Below are 27,419 nucleotides of genomic sequence, written 5' to 3'. Positions count from 1 at the left end.
TGAGTGTGGATATAGGGCACATGCTGCCATAATTATGTCACTCTTTCCAGCAAGCACAGTGAAACAGAGAACTAGGATGTTACTATCTGGATTCTTTCGTTTCATACGCAGCATGTGACTTAAAAACATGTCAGGGAATCTGTTGGTGAATAAACTATTAAGTTTAGCAGAGAAGAGTTTATGCTTGGCCTCTGGCATGGCTATGGATGCCTATCCACAAATCTGTCTATACTTGTACAAATTGTGATGCGACCCAGGAAACAGCCATTCTTATAAAAAGTACATGGTGTTTGTTCACTTCAAAAGAGGCAGCATTATGAATAGTGCAATAAACTACCAATACAAATGAATATCTGATTAGGATCTGGATTATGTATTAAGGGTAAATAGAAAGAAAGATAGAACCAACTGCTATGTAGAACATGGTGGTTCCTGGGCTGCTGAAAGCATGGAAATGTAATGTTAAGGAAAGTGGGTCAAGGAGGGATAATTTAGGTGGTTATTGGGTTCTGGACTTCTGTGTGATCTATCTTTTTGAGGAAGGGACAGTGAGGAATGTTTTCAGAACATTCCTCTGGAGATTAAATGTGTTGATAGAGGTTTGATGGGGTAGAATGTACATGGCCCCAGATTTTGCGGTCAGTGGCAAAGTGACGGTATTTGCCACGGACCTTGAAGAAAGCTGACCACAAAGATTTAGTGATCTCTGTGACATGGATTTCCCCTTTTCTGACATTAATTTCATTCTGGCGCCAGCTATAGGGGATTTCAGGCATCCAGCAACAGTGATGTCATCAAACAGGTTAAGCAGCCAATCACATTGAAGAATTCTCATACACAGTAAACCGGAAGTAATAAGTAGGTTTTATCATTTCTATAATTTGACAGGAAGTGAAATAAAGATTTGGACATACACGTGTAATTAAGGTAGAAGCTGAAATATCATAAACAAGCTTTTAAAAATTTTTCAATAATCTGGAATTTTTAGCATGAAATGGAGAAATCTCCAATTCTGCAAATATAAAAATTAGTTAGTTAGGGCCAGATAGATGTTCAGGAGTAATTATGACTCAGTAACCTGTTAAAACCCCAGATACACCTTATTCTACAAGGGTTATATGAGACTGATGACATAAAGAGCGGAAGTTCTTGTCAGATCAGTGTTTTCTAATTGATTTCAAGGACTTTAAAAACACACCCTGTGGAGAAGCAACTTCTAGGGCAGAATTTTTGAAGGCAGAGGGGTTTCCCACCCCTTCACCCGAAGAGTCGGCGGGGAACACATCCCTGCAGATTCCCACTGCCCCGCAGCAATTGGCTGGAAACGAGGTTCCATCTGTCATGCCTCAGAGAGCTATCGGCCAATATGATTGCCTGGAAACTCTGTAGTCCCAGCAGCACCACCAGGACCACAAACAGTCCTCAGGTTCCAAGTCCTGGAGCTAGGGTGGAGGTAAGTGTGGGGGTGTCATGATGGGAGTGGAGGTGCTGGTGTAGGGGGTGGGGGGGAATAGTGGAAGGTCTTGGGGGGTGGGGTGTGCCAAATGTGGAAAGGGGGGAGTGAGTGAGCAGGCTGATCTGCTGATCTTCCCCCCCTCCCCCCACCCACCCACCTCTGATCTCCTCCCACTAGGCTCAAAATCACTGCTGGGTGGGAAGCAGCTCTTAAGGGGCCATTAATTGGCCACTTAAGGGTCTCAGTTGGGGCACGCCACTCTAGGCCTCGCCTGCCCCTACTCCCCCACCCATAAAATTGAGGACAGATCTGAGGCAGGTTGGAGGGCAGCAGGAAGACCACCCAGGCAATTTTATGCCTCCTCCAGCTGCAAAGCCACCATCAGGGGATGCTAAAATTCTGCGCTTGGATTTCCATGTTCAACTTTCAATGTGTGGACACTAAGTTACTGTGAGTTTCACAAAGTATTGTTGGTAAGTGCTGACAGTTGCGCCATCATTATGTCTGCAAAATCCAGGCCCATGGGCTAGGGAAGGAACATTCCTGACAGGCTGAATGGGCTATCTCCATTCTGTGCTTCAGTATGGCCTTAATGCACACACACTGTGTTGCAGCTAAACCCCTGATGTAATCATTTGGCTACCCTGACAATTCAGATTAAGAATAGAGTAACTTTGTTTGGCATTTTCTCCCCATTCCTTAGTTGGATATCTCTGCACCACACCATAACCATAGCTGAGTAGTTGGGACAGAAATCTCATTCTTTGCTAATGTCTTCTTCTAGGAATTAGGAGGAGCAAGAACACAGCCTGAAGTGACTCTTCCTTTCTCCCTGTGGAAAATATTTTGACGCTATCAACAGTCCACCGCCTCAGAGTTGGTTGAGGGAGTTTTGGATATGGCAGGCAAAAGCATGCTTTAGCTATCTCAGACTTGCCATCCAATCGCAAGAATCCCTTTAGAACGTGAGAATGATCCTGCCCCAGGTGTCAGCTGTCAATTTTGGAGTTTGGAATCACCCTGCTGTTGTCCCAGATTTGATTCCATCAGAAGCTTGTGGCATCAAGGGACAGTTTAATCTCTGTTTGGATTTGTGTGTCTAAAATTATGGCAGGAATCCTTAGTCATTAAGAATTTGCTGGCTGTAAACTACCGAGTCCCTCCCTGCTACCTCAGACAAGTGACAAGTGAGATTGATTGGGTAAAATAGAAACAATTTATAAAATGCTTACAATGCAGTGGGACCATTGGTTGTTAGATCAGTGATTTGTCCCCCAGTTGTCCACCAGTTTGACTTATTCCAGTTGGAGGAGAGGTATGACTTAACCACAAAGAAGAGAGAGATCAACAGAAGCATCAACATGCATCTTAATGGCTGGTTTGGAATGTTGTCAGGCTTGGGTCAACATAACCAAACATCCAATCGGAGGAGAACATGATAAAAATAACATTAAGAAGTTTAAAATGCAGGTTGGAGAATGTTCCGCTATTTTTGGCAATATAAGGCTAGAAATGATTATGGTGGACCAAAGAGTCAACTGAGTCTAGATTAACCTTCCCCAGCTATCTGGTGAATTCTATTTACTATTTTACTTGCTGACTGTGCATCCAAACAGTTGGCTGCATTTTGGGGCAATGCTGGTTTGAAATAAGGGTTAGACATGTAATCCATGTGTAAACTGACAGCCTTGGAAAATGGTGCAAGGATTATTGAAGTGTCAATTATGCTAGCATTAGTGAGCTCAACAAGGATAATGTCAGGCTGCAGCATTATTGCAGTGAGAACCCATTTCCTATCAACATTAGCAGGTTAATAAATACAGTTCAAGATGAGCTGCTCTGTATTCCCATATTTACTAGTGCTGGAATCTCAAATAGTACTAGCATTTATTTCAGCAGTATCAGTAATTGTCAGGCTATAGTTTCACAGCTAGCCTCTGAACAATGACCATCTCTACAAACTTGAACTAGAGGGTGGAATCTATTTATTAATGTTATTCAGATAAACAAGTACAGGCTGTCTTCCTCTTCATCCATCATGTTGAGTCTCTAATCTAATTCATTCTTTCTCAGGATGTAAAAACTGTGGAACTCTTTACCTCCCTGAATGCTTTTTTCTTTGTATAATCTACTAGCTTTTAAAACTAAACCTAGTTTCATCTAATCTCTACTTCCTTATTTCCCTTACCTTCCATGCTACTCTTTTCAATTTTGGTAGTTTACAAACAGTATAAGGATTGCTCCTTCGCTGGAGTTTCTCTAAAAATAAATGCCTTTGAGGTCATGGTACTAGTATATTAACTATAAAGAAAGATTTGCATTTACATAGACCCTTATCACATTCTTCAGAAACGTCCTAGCTCACACAGAAAGAATTACATTGTGCAGTTGCTGTTGTTGTGCAGGTATACATGGCAGCCAATTTTCACACAGTAAAGGTCACACAAACCACAATGAGATGATGGCATTTAAGATTTAGAGAGTGTTGCTTAAGACTGGAATGTTGGTCGGGTTTTCCATTAACTTCAATGGGACAGAAATCGGGCAGAGTGTAAAAAATTATCAAAAGGTGATTGAAATATTCAATATACTCTTCAGATACCACAGATGACAGTGGACACTCAGTTCATCTGGGCATCCTTTGGAAACAACATCCTGAATATTGAGAAACGGTATGCAGGATGCCTCCATGACTTGCCAATGTTTAAATGAAGTATCAGCCTGTTTTGAGTAATTACTTCCTATGCCACTGGTCACCACCTCAGAAAACAACATTCTATAATGTGCAGAGTTTTAATTTACTCTTTTACATGGGGCAGCCAGCAGCAGAAAGTCTCAGCTTATGCGTCTTTTGCAGTGCATGAATGAGATTTTCCCATCAGTACAATCCCTATGGTTTGTAGGGCAGAGAGTGAATCACATCCACCCAGTGTCACTGACCCTGTCTGAATTTCTAAGTTCCACACTTTAATATTTTGGGCAATCTCCAAGCTTCAGAGAGACTTCTGATTGGGCTCTCACCTGTGGAATGTGAGAAATAGTCTACAGCTACAAGGTTTAAAGGCCTGCAATAAATTGATGAGGCAGGCATGACTAGAACTGATTTTGTTGGATTTGGAAAAAAGGTGTGTCCAGTCAGAAGAAAGGTTGTGAGCCTCCACATTCCTCGAAGCAGATCAGGGAGGCCAGGTCAACAAATGCATTAGACGCAAGTCGAGCTGCCCAAGAGCATTGGAAAGAGATGAAAAAACAATGACCAGGATTTTCTGGACCCACTGTGGAGGGACCCGCTGTGGGAGGTTCCACTGCCCAGCCAAAAGTCCCTTGACTTTTGGTGGGACTGGAAAATCCCGGCGGTGGGTGGGACTGAAAAATCTCACCCAATGAGTACAAAATCAACCACCCCATAGATATTTACTCAGCATGTGGAAAAACATTTAACAACAGCTTAGACTGAACCCCTTGTTGCCTAGGGTGACCTTCATCCTCTAGGTCTCTTGGTAAAACAATACTGTGCAGCACAATCTCGGAACCCCTACATGACCATATTGTAAGGTACACTCAAATCAATCAATGCATCTGAGATGCTCAATTATTGCTCCTGTGCATGGATGGACATAGTCAGTATTCAGCTCAAGTCCTGGTAAATGCTCAGGTGTAATCATACATGACTGCAGAGAATAGCCTTGACGTCTCAGAAACCAACCTGAGGCTTTCCATTAAGGGTGAGGGAGTACTGACAAAATAGTCACCTTCAAATGAAGGCATTGCGGCATCCCCCATGGAAGCAACAATTCACTTGCATGATGTGATTACAAACAAACTGGTTTCACCAGGCTGCACATTGAAAAATTGGAACCTTTTACTGTTAATCTAGATAGTGGCATTAAGCAAGGGAAGTCAAAGTAGTTGACAACTGCAACAAAAAACATAAAGCCAGAAATACAATGTGAACTGTATAAATGCTGATGTTGGACTCTTTAAATTCTCTTCCTCATTATGTCAAGTGCCTAAGAACCTGAGCAATTATTTATTCACTTCAGGCAAGAGGATAAAACAGTGCAAATGAAGCAAAAATAATGATAACCCAACCTAGAATGCCTTCCATACTGTGTCTTTTTGTTAAATTATTATTGAGAAAGCCAAGTGAAACAGCCAAGGCAAGAAATTACCAGGTTTGCAGAGAAGAGATGATGAGGGAAATCAGAATGTAGTAGTCAAGTAATAGTCAAGTGACAGCAAGGTTGGGTTTTAAAAACCTGTAGACTGTAGAGAGAAGGGAAGATTGAGAAGCGTGAGGAATTTCACAATTTCTAGGTTCTAAAAAGGATGAGTTAGGATTGGCGCCAATGTGATGAGTCTTCATATCTACACAGTGAGGGAGGAGGGAGAAATTTTAAGAAAGGAAAGTCGGAGCAGCATTGATCATATAGTACCTATGCAACAGTCAAAAATGCAAGACAGAAAGAGTTTGATTAGAGATGAGAAAAGTGACCACTTAAGATCTACATATGCTTAAAAAATATGGTTAAACTGGACCTGAAACAGCTAAAAGAAAGACCTCCTGCATTACAGGACAAAGAAAGAACTCTGTATTACAGGAGAGCGCCAAGCCCCACTGCTAGAGTCAGAAAGATCTATATTACAGCAGAGAGAGAAAGATCTTTATTATAGGGGAGAGCCAAGTCCCATTGCTACCGTCTTACTCTTTCCAAACATTTATCTAAACTTAGTTTCCTTTTCCAAACATAGAGTCCTGTTCAGGAAATGTAGATATAGAGAGATTTCCTACACAGCTTCAAAAGTGTGGACAGGAAATCTGCACAGTAGCTTTGGTCCAATTCTGCTGACAGGAGACCGACCTTGCCCTATTTCCAGAGTGAAAGGGTTTCCCTCCCCCTCAGACAGCTGGTAATTATTAACAGCCATAATTTGTCTGTGACTTTATAAAAAGCCAAGAACACGAGTGTTTATATATTGTTTAGGGCTTTTTAAAGACTCACTTCTGGCTGTTACCATCCCATTAATCTATTTGCACTGGAGCTGATTCAAGATTCAATCTGTCACTCCATTGGCAACAGTACAATATAATCTTTTCCCACTTATGGATCTCCCCACTTGAATTGTGTATGTGTTTCTAGAATTGAAGCCTCTCAGCCTCATCTAAGCTTTCTTTTCTTCATTTTTCCCCCATTTCCTTTCCTGACGACGATTGGGCAGATTTTCCTGTTTTTGCACCTGAATACCTGGATGCAATGCAAGAAAGAAAATCTAGTGGGAAGAAATACTTTAAAGGCCATAAGGAACTCCACCCAATGCCATATTTAAACCACTGAACAAGAAAATCAGGTGGGTATCCCATGTATGCAATCCTGGGCACGCAATTCTCCACCATATACTGTGTCCAGACAATTGAATGTGTTGACACTAGGACAGAAAAATTTTCCTCAAAAACTGCTAGATGGATATGGTTCTTGAGTGTATTTATACTCTGGGGCATGTCACCCAGGTGCAGTTATTCTTACTGCTCAAGTTTAAATAGTTAAGGTCATCAGAAAACCAACTTTGGGAGGTATCGCAGCTGTGTCGTCCTGTCCTTACTTGATGTTCATACATGTGCACTTTGCAGCACACCTGACAGATTTTCTCACCCTTTCACTCAATTGCAGCTCCAAGCCAGATCAGCTAACTCACAGGAAAAAAGATTTTGTAGTGTTTATGGTTCAGCAACATGAGAGGGTAGGCAACAACCTGCTTCTGGATCTCTGCCTGTACTGATTTTCCACAGGAGCAGTACAGATTCCCTCATACCCTTGATTTCCAAATCACACTCAGTAAAAAGGGCTCACTGCTGTGTCTGTACATGTGAACATGAGAGAGAAGGAAGGAGGCAAGTCCTATAGCACCAATGGCCAGTGGGCTAGGATAACAGACCACACTATCAGAGCCAACTCACATCTCAGGTATTTTAATCCTAGATTATTCATAGTATAATAGCCCAAATTTACATGTGCAACTAGTGACATGACTCAAGAGAAATCAGACTAATTTAGAACTAGAGATGGACCCTTTACAGCAATTTCTTACAGGGTGGGTAAGAGATTGAAGAACTTGTACAACTGTTCAAAACAGTGGTGAAAAATTAGCAAAATCCTTAGTCCTACAGATTGAGAGCATGGACTACATTTCTGCTACAGCAACACACAGAAAAAGAGAGGTAATGAGAGGGCAGACAGGAAGTGATAAAATCCAGAAAAGAAAAATGGAAGAATAAGGAAGAAGAGAGATGCAGAGAAGGACAGACAGAGAGAGAAAGCCTTGCAATCTTAAAATACATGGAAAGAGAAATGGGGAGAGAGAGCAAACTGGAGTGAAAGAGAGATGGATAGAATGATATGGAAAAATATGGAGAGACACAAATGGATAAATAGAAAGGCAGAAAAGAGAGAGAGTGTGAAATAGATGGAAGAGAAGAGACAGAGAGGCAGAGTTAAGAAACAAAGGGTGGGAAAGGAAAGAAACAGAAGACAGCAAAATAAGGGAGAGTAAGACACAAGAGAGACAACACATGGACACAAAAGAGGCGAGAGTGAGAATATGGAGGAAAGAACATAGGGAAAGGGAAAGGGAGAACGAGAAACAGAGATGAGAGAAGAGAGATCGAGGATAGAGAAAAATGAGAGGTCGTGACAGGGAAGATTGTGACCCAGAACTTGAAAAACAGGAGTCAGTGATAAAGAGATGAGAGAGACAGAAGGAAAGCAACAAAAGTGAGAGAAAAGAAAGATAGGAGTGAGGGATAGAATGAGAGAGACAGGGGAGAAAGAAGAGGACAGAGTAAGAGAGGAGTTAAAAATGTGATGAGGGAAAGAAAGGACAATGAGGAGAAATAATGAAAGGGCAGTGAGAGAGAGAGGGAAGAGCGAGAGAGAGAGAAAAAAAAAGAGAGAAGAGATAAGAGAGATAAGAAAAAGCATGTTTAAGGACAGTCAGACTACTAAAGCCCACTGAAGCTTTATATTTCTGTTGTTGTTCTGTTACACATAAAAGCCCTGGTCTTGGAGACATCCATTCCTTGTATTAGAATAGCGAATACCTACTCCATCACCAATGCTACTTGTTCTGCTCTCAGATTTTGATGCATTTACTATGGTATGCCTGAAAGTTACTAGATTTACAACACACTATTAGATGCCAGTGAGGTGTCAGGTTTTATTGAGTAAGTATTGTTAAGGAGCTGTATCAAAAAGTACACAAGTGATGTTGTACCAGAAGGGAGTGAATTGTCAAATTATTGCCAGGGCTGTACAGTAACTTTGAACAAAATGCCTTCAGTGCAGTGTTAACCGATACAGTGGAGCCTGTTTATTATCATACCTCTATATTCCATCACATATAGATTGTTCCAGAACATGAGACCATTGCTGTCATATTATCACAAAATCATTGAACCAGACATTTTTGCTTTCAGTTGCTCAGTTAGCCACATTGGTGTAATGCCCTCTATCGTCTGATCTTTTCACCCATTCTCTGACAGGCATATAGAAATTGCCTGCATTTCTCACCTGTTAAGCAATATTTTTGCCCCCTCAGTTCTGAAACTTACCTCCTTCCTGTACAGCTCTCTTTAGTTACTGATAATAAAGGGCTCCACTGTACCTACGCTCTGAAATAGTCTCCTGTGTGTGTTTTAGCATTAAAATGTCTCACCTGTGCCGTGTTCTGTGAATGAAGAACAGAGGAATCAGAGACAGCTGCAGATGATGCTCTACACACAGTTAATAATAATCCAGGGCTAGGAACTACCCCTTATTATTATCCACCCATTATCTGTAACCTCATCTATTGCTGGTAATAACTGTACCTATGAATTATTAGTAATTTCATTACTAGTATTGATCCACTGTTCATAATAATACTTAGTAACAGTGCATTATTACTACAAACCCATTGTTAGTAACCACCCATTGCTGGTAATAAATTGTTAGTAACTCTTCTTGTTACCCAATCATTCAATGTTACTAAAATTTTGAAGTAGCTCCAACTATTAACAATTTGTTGGTAGCAACTGCCCATTATTAGTAACTATCCAATGCTAATAACTACCTAGTAACTTAATAATGACTAATTGTTAAGTATCCATTGCCAGTGATAATCCATTCTTAGTGATAAACCACACTTTTTAATAACTCTTTGTACAACTAATCTATTTTAGTTTCTTTGATTTCCAGTTATTTGGCATGTTCATTTTATTTTTCAGCTTTTTTTTTTACAATGTATTTGTTTTTAGTAATTGAACAGCCAGACATGTAATTATATCCCTCATTGTTTTTAGGTAACAACATGTTTTGCATACAGGAATGTAATGTCTACCCAATTCTGGGTCACTTGGTGAATTCCAACAGCGTTCAATGCATTTTATTAAGAACAGTCAGCCTGCCAGAAGGAGGACATGTGTCAATTGCATAAACTTCACCTGTAGCATCCAATCCCATTTTAGGGAATTTCCATGCCCCCACCCTCCATCCCTATCCTTTCCCACCACCAGTGTAGCCACTGGACTATTGTGGCTCTCAAAGAAACCATTTGGGTGAGCCACCAGCGCCAAACTCCAACTTACTACATCTGCTCTCCAGATTCATTGAGAGGAGTGAAAGTGAAGTAAAGGGAAGCTGAGTCAGTGAAAATGGACGGGACAGCATAGACATGGAGAGCACAGCAAACTCATTAAACACTGCTGGGCAAAGTGTATTTTATTCACTCTGTGTGGGAGTTATAAAAACTCCACATCCGCCACTTATAAAAACCAGACATAATCAAGTCACCATATCTTGTTAATGATCTAAATAGTCCTGGCAACTGATAGTGCAATGGTCCATAATGCCAAATCCAGTAAAAACTGATAATTCACTCTGATGTGGTGATGTATGACTTGTGAGTGACTCAATGTTAGTTCCTGAATGTGTTAAGTACTGGGCAAAATGTAACAAATTAATTCACTCCCATCAGATTTAAGGGTTTGTGTGTGACTTGGTGTCAGCTTCTGTACATACACAGTGCACACCAGCTAAAAAGAAACTATTCACTCCCGTCTGATACTGCATTGCTTAAGTGCATCTTAAAGTCTGCTCCTGCACAATACTCAGTAGGCTGGATAAGGTGTGTATGTGCTCAGGTAATTATATTGGAAAGCAGTACATGACATTTTCTTAATGAAGGAACAGTAGTGATTTGTATAGACCTCATAAATGCAGCAATTAAACATAGAAGAAAATGTCCAGCATGCACGTGTAAGTATTCTCTATAAAAGGGGTTTATTCCTACTGCCACTGTCAGCTTCTACATGTGGAAACAAAGGGGGCCCCAACTGAAATTGTAGGTATGATCTCCACTGGTGGCTCAGTGTATTAAACACCTCTTGCTTTAGTACTGAACAGGACAAACTTGAAATGTAATAGGTTCCAAACCACATTGTGCTGAGATGACCAATCTCAGCCAGGGCAGCAGTGACAGTGGTTAGTCCTCAATGTGCACAGGTTAGGGAGGGGAAAAGTCGACCCAGGTCATCTCTCAATGGATATCTGATGACTCCTTCTGGAAAATACCTCTATGTGGGATATGTGGGAATCAGGTGTGGACAGAACAGCCTTAGCTGAGATGCTTCTTACAGTAAAATAGTCTGTAGATAGTCTCTGCCCACACTTGTACAAAACTTGACACTCAGATGAAGTATCAGAGAGCTAGTAATACTATAAGATCAACCTGCTGCCAACATGGTCACAGGAAGTCATTTACTGCTGATGACATCCCAATAGTCTCACAAATATTGACACAATGTAACATCCCATGGCTGATATCCTTGCTATCCCATAATTTCCTGCAGACAGTAGCAGGATTCTACTGGAATATCCTGCATGCTCACGTGACATATGCATTAGCCCACACACAGTTTACTGAGTAACAACTCACAGAGCAACAACAGAATAAGGCATAACCACTGAAACGGTTGGTTCCTAATGTTGTATGCTATCACTTAGAGAAATATTTCAGAAAACAAGAACATTGTGAACAAAGAATTTGAAGGTACAGTGACAGCTGTGACCTAAGATCATGTGGTATTCCAGAAATCACTAAAATAATAACCAGGCACAGAGTGCTGTCATTTAAATTACATAGACCATACATCTGTAAGTAAGAAATAGTCTTACCCGAACAATGATTCTTTCAGAGATCTGAGCAGCCACGAGGTGATTCTGATTCTGGGCCTGAACTTGAAGGGCTACCACCAGCATGAAGTACCTGTGAGGGGTGGGGAGGGAAACAAAAAAAGGGAGAGATGAATGAGAAAAGGAGTGGGAGGAGAGAGTCAGAGACAGATAGATTCAGAAAAGGGATCATGTGATAAGAGAGAAAAGGGAGAGAATGGAAGAGAGAAAGATGGAAATAGATCAGATGTAGAAATGAGGGTTAGAGATGCATGGAGTGAGACAAAGGAAGAGAGGGAGAGAGAAAGTAATAGGAAATGAATGAATGAGAAAAAGGGCGAGAGGATTGACAGTACAAGAGAATATTAATAAACAATATCTGTATAAATAAACAGTACTGTTCCCCCATTTCATGTCACTAATTCTCAGTTAAACATTCCTTTTCTACCCAATATCTTCATTGTAACTCAACTATAAAATCTTAATACTTCCTATTACTCAACATAGAGCATTGGGTGGTTGGTGGGTGGCGTGATTAGGTCAACTGTCCAATATTATTAGCAAGAGGCCTCAGTCTTTCAGATAATGTGGCCATATTTACATTGGATTGTTGAGCTGTAAGCACTGAACAGGGATCACAGATTGTGGAGTTTGGAGGAGTGGGGATGCAGGGGGAAGAACTTGGGGGGTGGCAGTGGAAGTGGTGAAATTTGGCTCCTCTATGGAGCCAAGCTGCAGGGCCCCGAGTGGGGTGTGAGATGACCCACAAAGGGACTGGCCGTGGGTTAGAATTCATCTTTCTTTTAGCCTCACCAAGATTACTTTGAAAATGTAACTGTACAGTTTCTATTGCAGATAACCTACATCTAATAGCACTGGGTGGAGGATTCATGGTAGCGCTTTCATATCCTTAGGAGATCCCAAAGCGCTTAAAAGCAGCACTGAAGATACGCCAGCATTCATGAACCCAAAGCCCAGCACAAATCATCGCCTTCAGGTTCCTCAGTAGCAGCTGAAGATTACACCAGGGTCCTGTCAATTTGTCACAGGATCCCAATCCGCTGGCCAATGTGAGATCCATGTACAGGTCTGCTTGGAAAGCATATGGTTTAGGAGGAGGTCACCAACATTGGTGGCACGATTTTCAAAATGTTCACCACTCCAATTCCATGCTTCAAAAATCAGTTCCATGAACCAAGGATGTCTGCCATTTAAATCTTAGTTTTCATGGAACATGGATCACACCTGAGAATCCTGAGGAAATGCAATTTAGACAGATTTACTTCGCACCTAATTTTACTAACCCTGCACCTCTATCCCATGAAGATCTAAAGTATTTATCTTAATTCCTCTTTACTCATTTCTGTTACTTTTCTCTCTTCTGATGATGTTGACTCTTGCTGGGGTATGGGCTCATGACTGCTGGCTGCTATCCTGACACCTCTTCTAGTGCTTTGGGATCTCAAGAAGATGTGAAAGTTCTACATAAATGCAAGTTATTTCATTCTTCATCTGCAAACCCACCCAGTGAGTGTTGGCTCAGTATTTACACATGAAAGATATCACTGGCACAGGAACCTAACTGACGTTTCATCTCCATGGAACAGGGATGCATTGACTTTCTTCCTGGTTTACAGTCATATAAACTAGGGCACATCAGTAGAAATGGGAATCCGAGCAGCCTTTGCAGAATACAATGACACCCATTATAGTATTCACCTCTGGTCTGGATTGGGTTTGCCTTTCTTCCTCATGTTGTTAGCTGTTGTTTCACTGAAATGTAACCTTCCAACAGTGACCTTTGTGACCTGATCAGAAGGGATGTTAATCCTGTGAAACCAAAAACATCCATCAACATCTTATATCTCTCAATATCCCTTAGTACGTGATTATACCATCACCGTCTCTCCAGATCCCTTAGAATTTCACAAAATCCGCCACCATCTCTCATTATCCCACAATATCTCTATTTTTCCCACATCATCAATAGTTCTCAAAATCCCTAAATATTCATTAGCATTTCTAAGCATCACTCATATTCATATGCACCTCTTATCATTCCTGCCTAATCTTCAAATTCACTGATAACTTAGACATTTTTCAATAGCCATGAAAGTTTAATGTTCACTTTTGATGTTTACCTTTCTGTACATTGCCCAATTTCTCATTTGAAAGCAAGAAAACAGTCCATAACGTGCAATATAAAAGGATAGAATCATTGCTGAATGAACTTAGTGAAGTTATCAACTTTCCATATTGTGTGTGTTCTTTGTAGCTACTGGAGACAACACAAGATATTACCTGTCGCTCCCAGCAGCAATGTAACTGTATTGAGTTGACTGAGGGGTTTAAGGTCCATTCAACTCCTCATTCTGCGAGAGTAAAGTGAGGGAGACTGCAGCCAGTGCTGGTCTATGCATAGCAATTAGCTGGTAAAAGAAGGTTTTAAGGACTAGGCTCTTGGTAGCTTGTACCATCTGAAAAGAAAGACTTGCATCTCTTAATTCATATTCCTTAAATACCACAAAGCTCTTGGATTCCTTCGAAGAACAGTGACGATTGTACATGGGCAAAAATATCAACTATTTTGGCCACAGCAATATCCCATATCAGTAGCAAGGTTAGTTTCAAGTTAACCTACCTCTTAGTTGTATTTTTTGAGGGAAAAATCTTGGCCAAAAAACCAGGATAATTCACTACTGTTGCTCAAAGAGAACCATGTGATCTTTAACACCTTTAAACTTCAGTTTCACCAATGTTGCAACCAAAAAAACTGGACAATAGAGCAGTTCTTTAGTATCACAGTATAGGTCTGAATTTCATCCTCGAGGTAGGTAGCAGGAGTTAGGAAATTCCCAGCTCTACCCGCCTGCCTGGGGAGAAAAAGCCCACAAGAATGGGATTTTCATTGTGGGGGTGTGGATGTGGGCTGGAGCCGGGCCAGCTGACCCGGGAAAAAGTTCAGAGGATGGCACAGGAGCTGCTGGGTGCAGAGGCAGGCTGTTTAAAAGGCCCGCCTCACTGCTGTGGGACTTGGTCCGAGTTAAAATAAAAGCAGAAAGGCCCTCCAGCCCTCAACCCCAACAACTCTACATGCCCCAACCATATCACCTTTTGTGTCCATCCACTGCCTATAGCCCCTCATGCCCCCATGCCAGACTGTGTCCCTCCACCCGCCCTTACAGTCCCTCATGCCTCCCTGGCCCCTCATGCTCCCATGCCAAGCTGTGGCACTTCCATGCCCACTGACCAAGGTTAAAAGGTTTCAAGTGCTTGCAGTTTCAGCTTTTGAAAGTTTACATAGTCTGGATGATTGACACTTTTATTGCACAGTAGTAAAATATTTTCTTTAAACATAGTGGAAAGTTATGAATGAATGACTTTTTTTAAAGCTTTTTTAAATACATCCTATTGTCACTATAGAGTTCATTGGTTCTATATAATTTATCATGGGTCAATGGGCATGGAAGTGCCATAGCTTGGCATAGGGGGCATGAGGAGCTATAGGGGTGGGTGGAGGGGCATCTCTTGACACCTCTGAGGTGCTGTGAACTACAATTCATTGAAAACCTGGCCCAATTCCATGAAATTTGCAGAGGACCAGGGCATGCCTATTCCCACACTGGACCATGCCAGGCACGGTGTGGGCTTTTGACCCAAACCAGCCCGCACCCTTAAAAGGCACTCCTGAAAATTGGAAATCCAAGGAATGGGGTTGGGAATCCCGGAAATGGGATCATTTTTTAAAGGGCTCCCGAGTCATTCCGACCCGATGAAAATCCAGTCCATAGTGTCTGCTTGCAAGTCCTCGAACTGGGCTTGAACCCACAACCTTCTGACAACTGTTGACTGAGCTAAACTGGTATCTTTATGGGCAAATAAACGTGACTCTCCATCGATAGGAAGAGTTGTTCCAATTCCTGAAATGCACAATGAATGTGGCTTGTACTTACGTGACTGGATTGAATGGCCGTTTGCTACGATCTGACTGTGACTGTTCAATGTTGATACTCTGGTTCATTGCCTCCAACTACCAAAGAACAGTATTAAACAATCAGCAAAGCAATATACATTCCTGCTCTTTTTCAAGCTTACTGATCTGCAAAAGAACTCATTTCCAACTAAACTAATTTAATCCACAGGATAATGTGAGAAAGGGCCTTGAAATAGTTCGAAGGCGACTGTCTCCTGTCACTTCAAGGGGCAACAATTCCAATCTGATGAGTAACTTCAAAGTGGATTTGCATCTTTATTTTATTTTAAATTTCCAATCCTGCAATTTTCATGAGAAATAATTAAAGTAGCTTACAATGGGCATTAAGTGGAACAGCACACCGCCCTTATCACCAAGGGACATGAGTTTAAAATGATTCCAAACTAATGAGAGTTAGGTTTCAGTGTCTGCTACATGGATTTACAACCAACTCGACAATGAATTCACAATCTCACTAATTCTCCCATCCAGCTCCTTAAACATTCATTCTGTCCACCATTGATACATAGTGGCTGGACTATAATTAAGGTGCACTGCAGCAACTCATCAAGGCTTCTTCAAAAACACCAATCAAACTTGCCACCTCTACCACTCAGAAGGACCTGCATGGTAAAACCATCACTTCTAAGCTGCCTCCAAGTCACACAACAACCTGACTTGGAAATATATCACCATTCCTTCATCGTCATTGGGCCAAACTCCAGGATCTGCCTCCTCATCAGCACTGTGGAAGTAACTTCACCACATGGACTGCATGCATTCAAGAAAGCAGTTCACAACTACCTTCTCAGAGACAACTAGGGATGGGTAATAAATGTTAGTCTTGCCAATGAAGCCCACATCCTGGGGATGAATTAAAATAAAAAGAGGCCACAGGATGGCTGTGTGGGGAGCAGTAAGATGTCACACTGATGGAGCAGCATGTTCTTTCAAGAGCGAAATGAACCAAGCATGCAGTGGACGAGGCAATCGTACCACCTGCCCAAAGGCAGTCACCAAAATCATTTTCATAATCGGGCTTTACTTGAATTTACTTGGCAAGCTATTGATGCTCAATGACTGCTAACATGCAGTTCGTTGATCATGGGAGATTGTGGGGCTGGAAATTTGGACCGGTTTCCACATGTTGTCCCTGGCTAAGGTCGCAACAACTGCTGTACAGCCAGTCATTCACAGAAAACCATTTTGTCTTCAGACTGACTTCTTTGGTAAGATTGGTAAATAGAGGAAACTGCACTCAAGGGCGAAATATACCCAAAGCAAAGCTCTCTTGCTCCCACACCTCCCCCACTAACAAGTATAAGAACATAAGAAATAGGAGCAGGAGAAGACCATACAGCCCATTGAGCCTGCTCTGCTATTCAATATGATCATGTCTGATCTTGGGCTTCAAATCCACTTTCCCACTCGCTCCCCTTAACTCTTGATTTCCCAAGAGACCAAAAATATGTCTATCTCAGTCTTAAGTATATTCAATGGTAGCGCATCCACAACTCTCTTTGGTAGAGAATTCCAAAGCTTCACAATCCTTTGAGTGAAGAAATTTCTCATCTCAAGCATAACCCACCTTTACACCATGCAACTTCAGGAAGAAACAATCAATTGGTTTGAGGCCCTCAGGGGTTTTCACGTATTTGGGGTCACCCATCATGCCAACATAAACAGTGACCTGGAAGTGGTTCTTCTTCTGGCAAACAAAAGCATCATCAGGTACAGAGAAGTTAAAGCCTTTGTCAGCATCTACTCTGTAGCTGGGATTGGGTCTGTAAAAGAAACAAAGAAATTCAGAACAGATACTAACGCCATTAATGTATAACTCTAGGCATTGGCTCGCAATGAGTTATATTTACATAATGCCTTTAATGTTGAGAATGTCACATGGGGCTCAATTTAACAGCGAGCCAAGGTTGCTGGTCCCCTAGCAGAAAAGTTGGGGGAGGGTTGGCCCCTGCTGTGGTGACTCAGCCTAATCAATCAATCAATCAATCAATCGATCGATCGATCGACAACTTTACAGTCCCAGAGACACCACCAGGAGCAGTGGCCACTACTGTGATTACAACAGTCTCCAATGCCAAGAAGCCAGAGCCGGAGTGAAAGGTAATAACCAGGGGAAGGCTATTACTGAGGCCAGGAAATGGGGGGTGAGGTGTTGGGCGCTAGGGTAGACACACACTAGGGATGGAGGGGAAGCTAAGGAGGGGGAAATGGCCTGGGGGTAGGGCCCTTGGATGGGACAAAAGGGCCTATTAAGGAAATGCACCCGCTTACCCACCATCTGTCCATGCAGTGACAGTGCTGGGCAGGACACCTGAGGGGCTCAATTGGCCCACAGGCCGACGGGCCTCCTAATGATTCCCCCGCACTTGGTAAAATTGTAATGGGGTAAGGGTAGGTGAGTAGGCAGCAGGCATGGTACCCATGGCATTTTACGGGCCCGCCCACCTTCAAATCCACCACTGGGTGCCATAAAATGCAGCCATGGTTTTTTATAGGCAAAAGGACTAAAGCTATGTCACTTTTTCTGAAAATATCTAGATGAACATCAGCGCAACCCAGGGATATTAACAGAAAGCCCTTGCTCCATACACTAGCTACTAAAATGTATCACCTGTTGACATATGATTCTCCTTTTTATGAATGGCAGACTAGATGAACACTCTTATTAATTTGAGAGATAGGCATGAATCAACATGTAGTTTTTGATTGCAATCGAAATGAAATTGGCTGGTTTCTATAGCAGGGAGATCTGCAAAACCATTTTTGGTTTTACAATGCTGCAGTGGTATTGTCACAGGACTGATATTCCAGGGAACTAGGGTAATGCTCTGGGGACCCAGATTCCAATCCCACCACGGCAGTTGGTGGAATTCGAATTCAATAAAAATCTGGAATTAAATGTCTAATGATGACCATGAAACCATTGTCATAAAAACTCATCTGGTTCACTAATGTCCTCTGGCCTACATGTGATTTCAGATCTGCAGTAATGTGGTTGACTCTTAAATGCCCTCTGAAATGGCCTAGCAAGCCACTCAGTTGTATCGGACTGCTATGAAACCGGGCCAACCACCCGGCACCAATCTGGGCACTGGAAATGACAACGCAAACCCAGCCCTGTTGAGCCTGCAAAGTCTTCCTTACTAACATCTGGGGGCTTGTGCCAAAATTGGGAGAGCTGTCTCCCAGGTTAGTCAAGCAACAGCCTGGCATAGTCATATTCACGGAATCATATCTTACAGATGATGTCCCAGACACCACCATCACCGCCCCTGGGTATGTCTTGTCCCACTGGCAAGACAGACCCAGCAGAGGTGGCAGCACAGTGGTATACAGTCAGGAGGAAGTTGCCCTGGGAATCCTCAACATCGACTCCGGTCCCCACGAAGCCTCATGGCATCAGGTCAAACTTGGGCAAGGAAACCTCCTGCTGATTATCATGTACTGCCCACTCCACCACCCCTCCCAACACAGCTGATAAACCAGTACTCCTCCATGTTGAACACCATATGCAGGAAAGATTGAGGGTGGCAAGGGTGCAGAATGTACTGTGGATGGGGGACCTCAATGTCCATCACCTGGAGTTGCTCGGTAGCGACACGATAGACCAAGCTGGCTGAGTCCTAAAGGACATAGCTGCTAGATGGGGTCTGCGGCAGATGGTGAGGGAACCAACAAGAGGGAAAAACATTCTTGACCTTATCCTCACCAACCTGCCTGCTGCAGATGCATCTGAGCATGACAGTGTCGGTAGGAGTGACCGCCGTACAGTTGTTGTGGTGATGAAGTCCTGCCTTCACATTGAGGATACCCTCCATCGTGTTTTGTGGCGCTATCATCATGCTAAATGGGATAGATTTCGAACAGATCTAGCAACACAAGGCTGGGCATCCATGAGGCACTGTGGGCCATCAGCTGAAGCAGAATTGTACTCAACCATAATCTGTAATCTCATGGCCCAGCATATCCCCCACTCTACCATTACCATCAAGCCAGGGGATTAACCCTGGTTCAATGAAGAGTGCAGGAGGGCATGCCAGGGGAAAACCAGGCATACCTAAAAATGAGGTGTCAACCTGGTGAAGCTACAACACAGGACTACTTGCATGCCAAATAACATAAGCAGCAACTGATAGACAGAGCTAAGCAATTCCACAACCAACAGATCAGATCTAAGGTCTGCAGTCCTGCCACATCCAATCGTGAATGGTAGTGGACAATTAAACAACTCACTGGAGGAGGGGGCTGCACAAATATCCCCATCCTTGATGATGGAGGAGTCCAACACATCAGTGTAGAAGATAAGGCTGAAGCATTCACAAAGTTCTTCAGCCAGAAGTGCCAAGTGGATGATCCATCTCGCCTTCCTCCAGAGGTCCCTAGCTTCACAGATGCCAGTCTTCAGCCAATTCTATACACTCCAAGAAACAGCTGAAGGCACTGGATACTGCAAAGGCGATGGGCCCTGACAATATTCCGGCAATAGTACTGAAGACTTGTGCTCCAGAACTTGCCTCACCACTAGCCAAGCTGTTCCAGTACAGCTACAACACTGGCATCTACCCGGCTATGTGGAAAATTAACCAGGTATGTCCTGTACACAAAAATCAGGACAAATCCGAACCTGGCCAATTACCACCCCATCAGTCTACTCTCGATCATTGGTAGAGTGATGGAAGGGGTCATCAACAGTGCTATCAAGCTTGGCAATAACGTGCTCACTGATACCCAGTTTGGGCTCCGTCAGGGCCACTCAGCTCCTGACCTCATTACAGCCTTGGTTCAAACATGGACAAAAGAGCTGAACTCCAGGGTTGAGGTGAGAGTGACTGCCCTTCATATCAAGGCAGCCTTTGACCTAGTGTGGCATCAAGGAACCCTAGTAAAACAGGAGTCAATGGGAATCAGGTGGAAAACTCCGCACTGGTTGGAGTCATACCTAGCACGAAGGAAGATGGTTGTGGTTGTTGGAGGTCAGTCATCTCAGCTCCAGGACATCACTGCAGGAGTTGTTCAGGGTAGTGTCCTAGACCCAACCATCTTCAGTTGCTTCATCAATGACCTTGCTTCCATCATAAGTTCAGAAGTGGGGATGATCGCTGATGATTGCACAATGTTCAGCACCATTCGTGACTCCTCAGATACTGAAGCAGTCCATGTCCAAATGCAGAAAGACCTGGAAACATTCAGGCTTGGGATGACAAGTGGCAAGTAAAACTCATGTCACACAAGTGCCAGGCAATGACCATCTCCAACAAAAGAGAATCTAACCATCACCCCTTGACATTCAATGGGGTTACCATCGCTGAATTCCCCACTACCAACATTCCGGGGGTTACCATTGACCAGAAACTGAACTGGGCTAGCCACATAAATACTGTGGCTACAAGAGCAGGTCAGAGGCTAAGAATCCTGTGGCGAGTAACTCACCTGCTGACTCCCCAAAGCCTGTCCACCATCTACAAGGCACATGTCAGGAGTGTGACAGAATACTCTCCATTTGCCTGGATGAGTGTAGCTCCAATACACTCAAAAAGTTGACACTTCTAAAACAAAGCAGGCCATTCCATTGGCACCATATAAACAAACATTCACTCCCTCCACCACATTCACTCCCTCCACCACTGACACACAGTAGCAACAGTGTGTACCATCTACAAGATACACTCTAAAAAATCACCAAAGCTCCGTAGGCAGCACCTTCCAAACCCACAACGACTGCCATCTAGAAGGACAAGAGCAGCAGATACATGAGAACACCACCACCTGGAAGTTCCCCTCCAAGGCACTCACCATCCTGACTTGGAAATATATCGTTGTTCCTTCACTGTCGCTGGGTCAAAATCCTGGAACTCCCTTCCTAACAGCACTGTGGGTGTACCTACACCACATGGACTGCAGTGGTTCAAGAGGCAGTTCAGCACCACCTTCTCAAGAGCAATTAGGGGTGGGCAATAAATGCTGGTCCAGCCAGCGACGCTCACATCCCGTAAATGAATAAAAATATCCCGGGTAGCAATTACCTTACTGCATGAAAAGAGAAATAAACAAAATACTAAAAAATCACTCCAACTTTCTACTATAGTCATTCTTGTCTCTATTTTATCAAAAACGTATATTTAACGTTTCTCTAAGCTTTGTCATGAAGATGTGTTTTATGCCAAATAATGATTATTAATCCACTGGTTGGGAGCTTGAATTGAACTATTAAAGACAGACTTTTTAAAAATACACTGCTTAATGTGATTTGAACTCACAGCCCAGGATGGCTAACCCCAATATGCATTACTATAACTTTCCACATTTCAGTTCATTGTAGTGGAGCCAGTCTATTTGCAATACCCATCAACGCCACTGGCTTCAGGGAAGTGTGAAGGACTTACATCTCCTATCTCATTAGTAAGGCATCTATGGCAATCATCTGAGGTATTCAGCAGTTGGAGATGGGCCGTTTAGACTGATTGTTTGGACAATGGGACCCCAGCTAAGTTAGCTTCCAGACATAAGATAATCAAGTCACCTTTGGTATACATGGACAATGTCTCTTTCTTTTGAATTCCCCTGGCAGTTGGAGAAGGAAGGTCAGATGACAAGCCAACACTTTGTATGTTTCAAGCACACATTTTCTCAGCAAAACTGAGGACAAGCAGCTTAGGGAGAAGATCTAAGTGGAGTCCCTCCTGCCTCCCTTTTCCCCCCTATATACCTGGTAAACTTTGAGCCCTGTTTGTGACTGTGATCATCCAGGGACATCCTGTTGAAGATAGAGATTTCTCAAAAAATCCAAACCAGAACTACCATCTCCCAAAGAACAACCAACTCAGTCACCTATATCTTTAAATTGGAAGCATTGAGACCATCAAATGCAGCCTGAAGACAGCTGAGTCACCAAACTACAGGCTGTATACTCTTTTACTTTTTTTAAAAATCGACTCTAATTTGGCCAACCTATCCTTCAAAGCTGTGTCATCTGAATTTGTGTCTGTGTGAACTTCAAGTGTGTGTGCATGCAAAAATTGTTGCAGATTTTATTATTTTTATTATTTATTAGATTGGTTTAAGTATAATAAAGCTGACCTCTAATAAGTATCTTATAGGCTTGGGCAGGGCTAATCAAGCAAATCAAGCTTGCTGCTGGAGAGCAGGTGAAATCAGCAAATTATGTAACTGGCCTAATCTGGCTCTGTAATTGTCAGATTCATCTGAATCTCAGTAGTATAAATTAGAGAGTTTAAATGCAAAGTCACAGAGTGCTACTGGTACAGAGTAGAATTGCTGTGAGTTTGGTGAGAAGGGAGTTCAGTGAGGAGGGGAGGAAGTGGTTCTTTTTTAATTGTTTCTCTATCTTTCTCAGCATGCAGGAGACCAGGGGTTGAAAAACTGCACAAGAGGGCTGAGTTTTGAAAACCTTCAAGAGTGACATCACAGGGGAAACATAAGTTCATTGGTTGGTGAGAAACTGCTGTTTAGGGAGGGTCTTCAAGTAGCTGAGAATTAGAAAAACACATTCTTTTTAAAAGAGGGGGCTATTTAGATTTCAGTAAGATACACAAGCAATAGAGAAGTAAAGTTAAGTTGAGGCCAGGTAAAATAAAGTATGTAAGTAAACCAAAGTAAAATTAAGTTAACATAAGGGAAGTAAATTGAAGCCATGGCAGGACACCTCGGTCATGTGGAATGTGTATCCTGTAATATGTGGGAAGTCCTGGACACTACCACTGTCCTAGACGACCACATGTGCAGGAAGCGTCACCAGCTACAGAACCCTGAGCTCCCAGTTTCAGAGCTTGAGCAGCGGCTGGAGTCACTGTGGCACATCTTTGATCCTGAGAGCTACGTGGATAACATATTCAGAGAGGTGGCCACAACGCAGCTTAGGAGTCTGAAGGCAGAAAGGGAATGTGTGACAGCCACGCAGCCCAAGAGAACTAGGCAAGTAATGCAGGAGTCCCCAGGGATCCTGCTCGCCAATTGGTTTTCCGTTTTGAATACTGGCGAGGGCATTGGTTCCTCAGAGGAGTGCAGTCAGAGCCAGGTTTGTGGCACCACGGGTGGCTCTGCTGTACAGGAGGGGAGAAAGAAGCGGGGAAGAGCAGTAATGTTAGGGGATTCATTAGTTAGGGGAACAGGCAGGCATTTTTGTGGCTGTTGACGTGACTTCAAGGTGATATGTTGCCTTCTTGGTGCCAGGGTCAAGGATGTCACAGAACTGCTGCAGGACATTCTTCTGGTGGAGGGTGACCAACCAGAGGTTGTGGTCCATGTTGGTATCAATAACTTAGATAGGATGAGGTCCTGAAAGCAGACTTTAGGGAGCTAAGAAGGAGATTGAAAAGCAGGACCTTTAAATCAGTAATCTCAGGATTACTCCCAGTCCCACGTGCAAGTAACTATAGAAATAGGAGAACAGAGTTATTGAACACGTGGCTGGAAAGCTGGTGTAGGAGGGAGGGCATCAGGTTTCTGAGGCATTGGGACCGGCTCAGTGGAAGGTGGGACCTGTATAAACTGGATGATCTACCCCTGAACAGGACTGGGACAAATATCCTTGCAGGGAGGTTTGCTGGTGCTGTTGTGGGGGATGGGATCCTGAGGGCAAATTCAGAGTAGGGAATGGGAGATGGAGAATTAGTGAGTGACTCTGAAAGACAGAAACAGCACAGGTTAAAAGTGTACAGCACAGAAATTTAGCAGTGTTAAAAGGTGTACATGTAAATGCACAGTATATGCAAATAAAGCCGAAGAGCTGAGGGCACAGATAGATACATGGCAGCATGATATCATCACTATAATGGAAACTTGACTTAGAGGGGCAAAAATGGCAGCTCAACATCCCTGGATGTAGACTTTTCAGGCAGGTAGAGGGAGGGCTAAGAAAGGTTGGGGTGTAGCATTATTAGTTAAAGAAATAATTACAACTGTGAGGAGGGATGATATATTAAATGAAGCATCAAATGAGGCCATATGGTTGAGCTCAGAAACAAAAAAAGGACAGCCACACTGCTAGGAGTGTACTATAGATCCCCAAATAATGGAAAAGAGTTAGAAAAGCAAATATCTGGGCAAATTTCTGAGTGCAAAAACAATTGGGCAGTAATAGTTGGGAGATGTCAACTACCCTAATATCAATTCGGATACAAACAACGTGAATGGCCCAAAGGGCACAAAATTCTTGAACTGCAACAAGCACTTTTTTAGCCAGCACATAACAAGCTCAATGAGATGGAGCACAATTCTAGATTTAATCTTAGGAAATGAAGCTGGGCAAGCGGATGAAGTAGCAGTGGGTGACCTTTTTGGAGACTAGTGACCATAATAAGAGTTAGATTTAGCATCATTATGGAAAAAGACAAAGATAAAACAGGAGTAAAAATTCTAAATTGGGGAAAGATAATTTTTACAAAGCTGAGAGGTGAACTGGCAAAAAGTGGACAGGATACAGCTACTAGAAGGGAAAACAGTGCCAAATCAGTGGGAGGCATCCAAAAGTGAGATTCTATGCGCCCATTGTAGACATGTACCCACAAAGAAAAAGGGCAGTACAGCCAAATCTAGAGCCCCGTGGCTATCCAGAAGCATACAGGGTAAGATAAAGAAGAAAATGAGAGCTTATGACAGTCACAAAAAGCTTAATACTGTGCAAAGCCTAGAGGAGTATAAAAAGTACAGGGGTGAAGTAAAAAAGGAAATTAGGAAAGCAAAGAGAGGATATGAAAAAATATTGGCAGGTAAAATCAAAGAAAACCCAAAGATGTTTTCCCAGTACATTAAGAGTAAGAGAATAACTAAGGAAAGGGTAGGGCCTATCAGAGATGTACATGGTAACTTGTGTGGATGCTGAAGATGTGGGCAGGGTTCTCAATGAGTACTTTGTCTCTGTCTTCACTAAGGAGAGGAATGATGCAGACATTCTAGTTAAAGAGGAGTATGAAATACTAGATACAATAAGCATAGTGAGAGAGGAAGTACTGGAGGAACTGGCATCTTTGTAGGTGGATAAATCACCAAGGCCAGATGGATTGTATCCCAGGTTGTTAAAGGAAGCCAGGGAGGAAATAGCTGATGCCCTGAGGATCATTTTCCACTCCTCACTAGACACAGGCGAGGTACTAGAGGATTGGAGGTCTGCGAGCGTTGTACCAATATTTAAAAAGGGTACGAGGGATAGGCCACAAAATTATAGGCCGGTCAGTCTGACTCTGGTGGGCAAATTATTGGAATTAATTCTGAGAGGCAGGATAAACTGTCACTTAGAAAGCCACAGATTGATCAGGGATAATCAGCATGGTTTTGTTAGGGAAAGATCGTGTCTTACTAACTTAAAATAATTTTTTGAGGAAGTAACAAGGAGGATTGATGAGGGTAGTGCAGTGGATGTTGTCTACGTGGATTTTAGTAAGGCATCTGACAAGGTCCCACTTGGCAGACTGGTCAAAAAAGTGAGATCCCATGGGATACAGGGAAAGGTGGCGAGTTGGATCCAAAATTGACTCAGTGACAGGAAACAATGGTTGACGATGTTTTTGCGAACGGAAAGCAGTTTTCAGTTGCGTTCCACAGGGCTCAGTATTGGGTCCCTTGCTGTTTGTTGTATATATTAATGATTTGGGCTTAAATGTGGGAGGCATGATTGGGAAATTTTCAGATGACACAAAAATTTGCCATGTATTTCATAGTGAAGAGGATAGCTATTGCTTCCAGAATGATATCAATGGTTTGGTTGAGTGGTTGGAAAAGTGGCAAATGGAATTCAATCTGGAAAAGTGTGAGGTAGTGCATTTGGGGAGGGCAAACAAAACAAGGGAATACTCAATAAACGGGAGGACATTGAGAGGGGTTGAGGAAATAAGAGACCTTGGAGTGCATGTCCACAGGTCCCTGAAGGTGCCAGGACAGGTGGATAAGGTGGTAAAGAAAGCATATGGAATGCTTGGATGAGGTATTGAATAGAAAAGCAGGGATGTAATGATGGAACTGTATAAAACACTGGTTAAGCCACAGCTGGAATTTTGTGTACAGTTCTGGTCACATTGCAGGAAGCAAATAATTGCTCTGGAGAGAGTACAGAAAAGATTTACAAGAATGTTACCGGGGCTCAAAAATTGCAGCTATGAGGAGAAATTAGATAGGCTAGGGTTGTTTTCCTTAGAACAGAGATGGCTGAGGGGTGACCTAATTGAGGTGTACAAAATTATGAGGGACCTAGATAGGGTAGACAGGAAATACCTGTTTCACCTAGCTGAGGGGTCAATTACCAGGGGGCATAGATTTAAGGCAATTGATAGAAGGATAAAAGGGGACATGAGGAAAAACTTTTTCACCCAGAGGGTTGTGGGCATCTGGGAGTCACTGCCTAAATTGGTGGTTGAGGCTGAAATGCTCAACTCATTTAAAAGATACCTGGATCTGCACCTGAATTGCAGTAACCTGCAAGGCTATGGATTGGGTGGTGGAATGCGGGATTAAAAATGAGCAGCTAGTTTCTTTTTCTCTTTTTTTTGCTGGTGCAGACACGATGGGCTGAATGGCCATTGTCTGCACTGTAACTCCTAAGACCATAAGACTTAGGAGCAGAAGTAGGCCATTCGGCCCATCAAGTCTGCTCCACCATTCAATGAGATCATGGCTGATCTGATAATCCTCAACTCCACTTTCCTGCCTTTTCCTCATAACCTTTGGTCCCCTTACTGATTGAAAATCTGTCTATCTCAGCCTTGAATATACTTAACAACTCAGCCTCTACAGCCCTCTGCGGTAAAGAATT

General features: G+C 42.8%; 1 protein-coding gene across 11 annotated transcripts in view; it reads right to left on the bottom strand.

Moving 5' to 3' along the window:
* The window catches only part of myrf (myelin regulatory factor), a 272,972-nt gene that overhangs the window by 39,676 nt on the left and 205,877 nt on the right, over positions 1-27,419 (bottom strand). For all 11 annotated transcript variants that reach the window (XR_013577569.1, XM_078549049.1, XM_078549050.1 and 8 more), the window contains 4 exons: positions 17,223-17,418; positions 15,615-15,691; positions 13,381-13,491; positions 11,665-11,755 (listed from right to left, as the gene is read on the bottom strand). Coding sequence is in view for 10 of the 11 variants with exons in the window: in XM_078549049.1 (XP_078405175.1) it covers positions 11,665-11,755; positions 13,381-13,491; positions 15,615-15,691; positions 17,223-17,418 (475 nt within the window). In the remaining variant the exon portion in view is untranslated. The remainder of the gene's footprint in view (positions 1-11,664; positions 11,756-13,380; positions 13,492-15,614; positions 15,692-17,222; positions 17,419-27,419) is intronic.

Source organism: Cetorhinus maximus, chromosome 9, assembly GCF_964194155.1.
Source record: "Cetorhinus maximus chromosome 9, sCetMax3.hap1.1, whole genome shotgun sequence".
In the NCBI taxonomy this organism is placed as follows: domain Eukaryota; kingdom Metazoa; phylum Chordata; class Chondrichthyes; order Lamniformes; family Cetorhinidae; genus Cetorhinus; species Cetorhinus maximus.
This window is presented reverse-complemented; position numbering and strand designations above follow the sequence as displayed.